The sequence below is a fragment of the Octopus bimaculoides genome, chromosome 23 (genome assembly GCF_046866305.1).
Source record: "Octopus bimaculoides isolate indiv1 chromosome 23, ASM4686630v1, whole genome shotgun sequence".
NCBI lineage: Eukaryota > Metazoa > Mollusca > Cephalopoda > Octopoda > Octopodidae > Octopus > Octopus bimaculoides.
In genome coordinates this window covers 11,842,668-11,851,930 of record NC_142950.1, presented here as the reverse complement: position 1 = coordinate 11,851,930, position 9,263 = coordinate 11,842,668, and the positions used below count along the sequence as shown (strand labels likewise).

Here is a 9,263-nt window from a genome sequence, read left to right as displayed (position 1 = left end):
ACGACATTTTCAGCATTAATTTAGAACTTAAAAATGATTGGACCAGTTTCGACATCAAATGGAAAATCCTCTTCAAAACCAGATCCTATATTAACGAGCCCAAAAAATGTTCAGTATCTCTTAAAAAGCTTGACAACTTTCGATGAATGTCTGTATGTCTGCATTTGAAGAAATACATCTTGCTGGAATTTAAAAGTAGACCTCTGGACTCTTAAACACTATTAACATCTTGTTCATGTTTGCTTAAGATTGAATTATTGTAACGTTGGTTATCTCCCTTGAGTTTTTCTTTTTGTTTTCTTCTTTATCAGCGTCTGTTGTTTAATCGTTACCTGCTCAAAAGACAGTTGAGAAACAGTCTTGTTCTCAGCTTGATAAATGGTGAAGTAAATTTTTATTTTGACCAAGAAACCCTAGGTAGCTGTATTTAACAAGATTTGTGTAGTTTTTATTATAACATTATGTGTGTGTGTGTTAAGAAGCTTGCTTACCAACAACATGGTTCCAGGTTCAGTCCCACTGCGCATGGCATAGCCTCAGGCCAACTAAAGCCTTGTGAGTGGATTTGGTAGACTGAAACTGAAAGAAGCCTGTCATATATATATATATATATATATATATATATATATGACAGTTGAAACATTCCTGTCACAACATGGGACCTTGAAGATTGCTAAAATGCAAGAAAGTCTACTAGTCCTTTAATATTTAGTATTCAATATTTCATTTATTCAAGACAATCAATACTTCATTTCATTTTACTATACCTACTATATATACTATATATTCTATATCCTACATTAATATTATAAGAATATAAATAAAACATAAAAAACAGACAGAGTTGGAATTCTTTTGAATAATATATATATGTATTTATGTGTTTGTGTCTGTTTGTCCCCCACCATCGCTTGACAACTGATGCTGGTGTGCTTATATCCCCGTAACTTACCAGTTTGGCAAAAGAGACTGATAGAATAAGTACTAGGCTTACAAAGACTAAGTCCTGTGGTCGATTTCTTCAACTAAAACCCTTTAAGGTGGTGCTCCAGCATGGCCACAGTCAACTGACTGAAACATGTAAAAGAATGTATATGTGAATTATATATTGATATGTATGTATATCTATCTATTAGGCTGTCTGTCTTTGTGTATGTATGTACATATGTTTTATATATATATAAAGCGGACGTTAAACGATATCGTATTTCAACAGCAAACATTACTGAAATACTATTGAAAATTGGAGCTATATATTCGTTAAAGATATATAATACACATATATGTGCATACACACTTATATGAAATATGCACACAGGCACAGATACCCACATATACAGATATACACATACGCTTACAAGTACACACATACACAATTTGCACATGTGAAAGAAATATTTAAGTATAAATATTATTCTATTTCTCAGAACAAATGCTGGAGTTACATCGTGGTCAGGGAATGGATATTTATTGGCGTGATGCTGTCCACTGTCCAACTGAAGAAGAATATAAAGCCATGGTCATTCGCAGTAAGACATATTTAGTTTTTCTTGTTGCCCTTTTTTACTTATTACTTTTCAGAAAACTAGAAAATCTGCCTCAACAATTTTGTCTGACCTTTTCAAACATGGAGAAGAAGGAAAGTAGTAGTAGTAGTAGTAGTAGTAGTAGTAAGTTTCCAGCCATGTAGTTCTGGGTTCGATACTACTGTGTGGCATTTGGGACAAGTGTTGTTTACCAGTCTCAGGCCAACCAAAGCTTTGCGAATGGGTTTGGTAAATGGAAACTGAAAGAAGCCCATCATATGTGTATGTGTGTGTGTGTGTGTGTGTTTATCCCCACCATTTGACATCCGGTGTTTGTTTATTTATGTCCCTGTTTGCAAAAAGAGACCAATACAAATCTCACGCTTTAAAAAAATGGATAACAAATACCGAGATTGATTTGTTTGACTAAACTGTTTAAGGTGGTGCTCCAGTATGGCAGCAGTTCAATGACTGAAACAAGTAAAAAAGAAAAATATTATTATTATTATTATTATTATTGTTGTTTAATGGCCAGCCATTCTTCCATGCTTGCGTGAGTTAGGCAAAATTTATTGAGGCAGATTTTGTATGGCAGGATCCTCTTCCTATCACCATTCCTTATTTGTTTCCAAGCTACGTAATATTCCCCCCCCCCCAAGTCCTTTGGACACAAAACAGCACCAAAGCTGAACACTTGCTTTCACAGCAAATTGCAAACAAATGTCACCTTTTATGTGGCAGTAATGTTTACAACCATTGTGTGATATCACACATATTCATATACTATATCTTCCTCACTTTTTTCTCATCATCGTCACTGCCATTATTTTCATTACTCATAACTCACTTTCCTCACTCACTAACCAGCTTCTTTACTCATCTCTTGTCTTCTTCACTCATCATTTCATCCTCCTCTTCCTCACTCAACACTCACTTTCCCCATTCATCTTCCTCAGTCATAACTCATCATTTTCTCTTACTACTCACCCACTCCACTTGTCACTCACCTTCCTCACTCTTCACTCATCTTTACACACAACTCACTCAGCACCTCCCTTCCTCACTCAACACTCACCTTCCCCACTTATCACTCACCCTCTCCACTTGTCACTCACCTTCCTTACTCATTACTCATCTTTACACACAACTCACCTTCCCCACTCATCACTCACCAACCTTCCTCACTCATCATTCATTTTCCTCACTCACCACAACTGTTCAACTTATCAAATTCCTTTCATACTTATTCTGTTTTATTCTTGCAGAAACTGGAGGTCTGTTTGGCATGGCGATCCGCCTGATGCAGCTCTTCAGTTCCAACCAAAGGTGAGTCAGTCTCTTTTATCTCTGACACAGATGCTGGAATGCCATTGCTTTCTCTTGTGTGTCTGTGTGTTCAAATCTCACTGTTGTCATCTTGACATTTAAGCTGGAATGATACACCTTAAAACATGATTGATTTTATCGATTTTGTATTGAGGCCTAATCTACAGTGGTGGTGGTGGTGGTGGTAGCAGCTTGGAGTGGTGACAGCTTGAGGTGATAATAGTGGTGGTGGTGGAGTTGGTGTTGTTGGTGATGGTGGTAATGGTGGTGGTGGTGGTATGCAGTTAATATGGGATAGTAGCCATGCTGGTGGTGGTAGAATTGAAAGTAGGATTCTGTTGCGTTTTGTTGTTATTGTGGAGCTATTGGTCTAGGGTCAACCAGCTGACCTCTGGTACATAGATTGTTGGATGTTGGTTGGAATCCTCTCAACAGTCTTTGTCTAACCCATACCAGCATAGAAAAACAGCTGTGAAAACTGCGACAACAGCGATTTCTTTTTTTCTTTTTTTTTTTTGCTGTGGGTCTAAAATTAAAAAAAAAAATTTAATTCATCATTTTATGTCCATTTTCCATGTTGGCATGGGTTGCAGTTTGTCAAGAGCTGACAAGCTGAAGAGCTGCCTTGGTCTTCATGTCTGTTTTGGCATGATTTCTATGACTGGATTCCCTCCTTAACACTAACCACTTTACAGGGGTACTGGGTGCTTTTATGTGGCACCGGCACAAGTGCTTTGTATAAGGCACAAGCACCCACTAGCTCACAAATTTAGGATTGCAAAAATAAAATCCTGGCTGTCACAGTTTTCACAGCAAGGCCAAACAAAGACCTGTGAGTGGAATTGGTAGGCAGAAACTGAAAGAAGCCTGTCGTATACATATGTATATATCTATGTGTTTGTGTGTTTGTCCCCATTACCGCTTAACCACCAGTGTTGGTGTGTTTACATCCCCGTAACTTAACAGTTCAGCAAAAGAGACTAATAGAATAAGTACTAGGCTTTAAAAAAATAAGTCCTGGGTTCGATTTGTTTGACTAAAACCCTCCAGCATGGCCACAGTCAAATGACTGGAACAAGTAAAAGAATATATATATATATACATACATGGACTTCTTTCAGTTTTCTTCTACCAAATCCACTCACTAGGCTTTGGTTGGCCTGGGGTTATAATAAAAGACACTTGTCCAAAGTACCATACAGTGGGACTGAATCCCAAACCACGTGATTGGGAAGCAAGATTCTTAAACCTCAGAATTATACCTGTTCCTATAAAAGCTTCTAAATATATTTTATATGTTTATTTTCCTTTCAGTGATTTCAAGAATTTGCTAGAATTATTGGGCTTATATTTCCAGATCAGAGATGATTACTGCAATATGAAAGATAAATCTGTAAGTAGCAATGTCTTTGGAATTTGGATTGACCAGATTCTTAACCCCCCCCCAAAAAAAAACATGCTGATATTAACCTACTCATTAGTTTACTGACTCGTTTTTTATGTTATTTCTTAAAATTTAATTTCTTCTGCTGTATTTTATCTTATGTTATATCAGTGTGTTTTGTTTCATTTAAAGATTTTCTCTCTAAATGTAGAAAATGTTGAAAAAATTTAACCCTTTAGCATTTAAACCAGCAATATCCAGCCTCGTGGAGGCGCAATGGCCCAGTGGTTAGGGCAGCAGACTCGTGGTCATAGGCTCACGGTTTCGATTCCCAGACCGGGCTTTGTGAGTGTTTATTGAGCGAAAACACCTAAAGCTCCACGAGGCTCTGGCAGGGGATGGTGGCGAACCCTGCTGTACTCTTTCACCACAACTTTCTCTCACTCTTACTTCCTGTTTTTGTTGTGCCTGTAATTCAAAGGGTCAGCCTTGTCACACTGTGTCACGCTGAATATCCCCGAGAACTACGTTAAGGGTACACGTGTCTGTGGAATGCTCAGCCACTTGCACGTTAATTTCACGAGCAGGCTGTTCCGTTCATCGGATCAACTGGAACCCTCGACGTTGTAAGCGACGGAGTGCCAACAACAATCCAGCTAAAATAGCCAACCGTTTTTTTTGTTCAAACTGGTCCAATCCAGCCTCTCACACGTACCCTACACCTGGTACCTTATCTTTCTCCCTCTCTTGCAACTCCTTCATTATCTCCTCCCTGGGTACAGTTAACTTCACTTGGATTAACTGCCTTGTTGCCTCAGAAACCAAGATGATATCTTGGCTCAACAGGGTCTGAGTGATGGGTTGGAAGTTTAAGAAGAGCTGATGTGGTAAGTAGCTTGCTTACCAACCACATGGTTCCGGGTTCAGTCCCACTGCATGGCACCTTGGGCAAATGCCTTCTACTATAGCCTCAGGCCGACCAAAGCCTTGTGAGTGGATTTGGTAGACGGAAACTTAAAGAAGCCTGTCGCATATATATATATATATATATATATATATATATATATATATATATACCGCCACCACCACCACCACAGACCTAACTAGGATATATCAATAATGGTTTTCTCTCTCTTTTTCTCTTTATTTCAGTATGAAAAAAATAAAACTTATTGTGAAGATTTAAGTGAAGGCAAATTCTCTTTCCCACTCATCCATGCCATACAAACCAATCCTGATGACAATCAAGTTTTAAGTATCCTTCTATTCACATGTTTTATTATTATCATCATCATCATCATCATCATCATCATCATTTTTATTATTCTTATAAAGATGACGAGTTGGCAGAATTGTTTGCTCACCAGGCAAAGTATTTTGTCTGTCAAATTCTGCCGAGGTTGACTTTGTCTTTCATCCTTTCACTGGGGTCGATGTAATCAACCAGTCCCCTCCCCAAAATTTCAGGCCTTGTGCTTATACACTGGGGTCGATGTAATCGACTTAATCCCTCTGTCTGTCCTTGTTAGTCCCCTCTATGTTTAGCCCCTTGTGGGCAATAAAGAAATAAGTAGAGGATTTGAGGGGTCGTAGAAGATTGTATGAGTAAAGCAGCTATCCTGTAGGGTCTTATTATAATATGGAACAGCCATTTTGAATACTTCTTGAGATGAAGAAAGGCATTTGATTCTACAGCGATGTTGTGCAGGTGAGTAGCTGCATGGATGGATTTTTAGATCATTCAGAACCAGAAATAAGGATCCCTCTATGGAGAGCTTTTGTTCTCGGTCGTCTGGATTACTGCGCATGATTGTAGACTCTGCAGAGCATCAAATTAGTGATGGAACTTGAGGCAATTCATCGCCACTACACAAAGAAGATTGAGTCAGTGTGTGTGCATATATATATATATATATATATATATATAGATATATATATATATATATATATATATATATATGCGCGTTTCATTGTGTGTATACATATACCGGTAATTCCTACACATTTTTTTCAATTCTCACTCTATTCTTTTCTGTTCTCTCTCCATTTTTTCCCCTCTCAATCCTTTCTATTGAAAAGCATGGGCTTGAAACATCAATGACTTTTCCATTCTTCCTGATAGAGATTTTTGGTAGATTTTTACCTTTAATTGTGCATACAAAATGATTTTTAGTTTAAATTCGAATTCAGAATGATTCTACTAAAGAAGATAGACACCTTTCCCACAGATGCACAAATTATAGTGGCCATTTTACGTAGCATGACAAAGTAGTTTACAGTTGCACATGAAGTCGTTAGTGTTTCGTATATTGAAGGACCGAATGAAATACACCTGCTTGTTGTTCCCTCACCTGTCTTTTGTTTTCTGTAATTTCGAACTATATGGGTGTATGTGTATACATTCACTCTCACTCTCTTTCTTTCACACCCAAATTAATATTGCTAATGTCCCTTGGTGAATCAGGGTGAAATACAAAGTTGTAGCTGCTGTTGTTGTTGTTATAGATTTTCTTTTTCTTTCTCTTCCACTTTTTCACTTACTGCTGTCATTGATCTTAACTCCCACTCCCCTCACAGACATCATCCGACAGAGAACGGATGACTTGGATCTCAAGAAATACTGTGTCGGCCTTCTTGAACAGCATGGCACCTTTGATTATGTCAAGACTGTTTTAGTTGACTACGAAGAGAAGTAAGTGATTCTTTTATTGTTTTTGTTATTGCTTTACCCTGACTGGCCCTCGTGCTGTTCGCACGTAAAAGCACCCACTACACTCTCGGAGTTGTTGGCGTTAGGAAGGGCATCCAGCTGTAGAAACTCAGCCGGATCAGATTGGGAGCCTGGTGTCGCCTCCCGGTCTACCAGTCCTCAGTCAAATCGCCCAACCCATGCTAGCATGGAAAGTGGATGTTAAACGACGATTTAGCCATAGGTCAGCTGTGGTCAAGCTAACCTATGTGTAACTCTTTTGATACCAACTCGTCTGAGACTCCCCACCCCAGTTCTATGATGTAAACTTTCTGTTTTAAACTAATCTAAATCAAGATCTTCCAACAAAATGTGTTAATTTATGTTCCAGACCTTAGATAAATACAGTAATCCCTCAACTATTGCAGGTGTTACGTTCCAGCCCCACCACCTGCAATAGGTGAAAATGCACAGAGTAGAAACAGTACTATACTGTATATTTTTTAAATTTTTATAATTCTAATAATGTATTAATTTTATTATAAATGCAAAACAACACCACGGAGGATTTCACGTAGGCTTAAATAATAAACCATGATAGGTGAACTCTTACTTGTTTCAGTCATTTGACTGCGGCCATGCTGGAGCACCGCCTTTAGTCGAGCAAATCGACCCCAGGACTTATTCTTTGGAAGCCTAGTACTTATTCTATCGGTCTCTTTTGCTGAACCGCTAAGTTACGGGGACGTAAACACACCAGCATCGGTTGTCAAGTGATGTTGGGGGGACAAACACAGACACACATACATATATACGATGGGCTTCTTTCAGTTTCCGTCTACCAAATCCACTCACAAGGCTTTGGTTGGCCCAAGGCTATAGTAGAAGACACTTGCCCGAGGTGCCACGCAGTGGGACTGAACCCAGAACCATGTGGTTGGTAAGCAAGCTACTTACCACACAGCCACTTCTGCGCCTATTGACAAAACTATTTTACTAAATTATTCTTTCTTTTCAAACTTAATTGATACAAAAGAAGTGTATTTCAACAGAAATATGGCAAAGAAATGGTTAAAGTGACTTAAATCAAGTCCTTCCATCAAAATTTTATGTTAATTTATGTTTAAAACATTAGCTTGAAAGTAACAGAATTATTTTACTAAATTCTTCATTATTTTCAAATTTATTGAAATAAAGGTAGCATATTATTTCAATAGAGATATGGTAGTAGTAGTTGGCTGCGTCTCGTGTTTCCGAGCTTGCAATCCAGTTCATTTTCCTGGGTGTTTGAACTGCAGATGGCTCCGCAATCCAAGGGTTGCATGAAACATACGGGGACATTGTGGACAAGGGATAGAAGGGGTTGGTTTGGGAAGGGGAAAGCGCTGCTTTCTCTCCCGTCTCTTGAGTTCAGCTCTTGCGACTCGGGCTTTCTCGAAGTCCGCTGAACCCGTTTTGATGGTGTGTCTCCAGAGGGATCTGTTTGCCGAGATATCCTCCCAGTGTGCGGGGTCGATGTTGGTGCTTTTCAAGGTTGATTTGAGTTGGTCCTTGTACCGCCTCACGAGGGCGTTTTCCTTCAGACAGTTCACCGTAGAGACATCTTGGGAAGGCGGAAGAGATATGGTAACAAAAGGTTTAAAAACAACCCAACCATGACCACCCTACATTTTCTTCATTTACTGGAATTAGATATCTGAAACAACATTATTCAGTGTAGCCTCTGCCCAGCTCCTTTTAGTTGTGTCCAATTCTTTAGACTCCCTTAATTATGGATACATTATCCAGTATGTCCTTCCTTTTTGAAATGTTATAAAGATTTGGCTGCTAGTTTTAGTAATGAAGCTGCTTGGTCTGGTGGTTAGGATGTTGAGCTTTGCATTCCTTAGCTCATAGGTTTAATTCTTGAACTAGCCATTGTGTTATATCCTTGAGCAAAACAATTTCCCATTGCTCTAGTTTACTCGTCCAAAAATGAGTGCCAGCAGCAACAACTGCAGGTTACCCATGCAATGGGCTGGCTTCCCATTCAAGGAGGGAATCTTGTAATTTCAGTTACCTAAATGCCTTAAAAATTTGGGTCAGCACCAGCTACATGGATGCTCCTTTGTTGGCTTGGGTAAATTTTTTAGTCACTTTTACTATAAACAACTTGAGAGGGACATTTGGCTGCTATTATTCTACCCTTGTCTATGAATACATCATACAATGTGGTCGACTAGTTTTCAGACAGTAGAGTGTGACTTGAGGGAGATTTGGCTGCTATTTCTAGCTAGTCAGTGACAAAGTCGAAGCATCCACATTGGCTTGACAGATTCTTTAGTCTCCTTCAACTGTA

The 9,263-nt window shown here is 38.8% G+C and overlaps 1 protein-coding gene across 4 annotated transcripts in view; it reads left to right on the top strand.

Moving 5' to 3' along the window:
* Nucleotides 1-9,263, top strand: part of LOC106872435 (geranylgeranyl pyrophosphate synthase) — a 42,792-nt gene that overhangs the window by 29,051 nt on the left and 4,478 nt on the right. For all 4 annotated transcript variants that reach the window (XM_089340137.1, XM_089340134.1, XM_089340136.1 and 1 more), the window contains 5 exons: nucleotides 1,428-1,529; nucleotides 2,792-2,852; nucleotides 4,167-4,245; nucleotides 5,389-5,491; nucleotides 6,814-6,928. In XM_089340137.1, coding sequence (XP_089196263.1) covers nucleotides 1,428-1,529; nucleotides 2,792-2,852; nucleotides 4,167-4,245; nucleotides 5,389-5,491; nucleotides 6,814-6,928 — 460 coding nt within the window. The remainder of the gene's footprint in view (nucleotides 1-1,427; nucleotides 1,530-2,791; nucleotides 2,853-4,166; nucleotides 4,246-5,388; nucleotides 5,492-6,813; nucleotides 6,929-9,263) is intronic.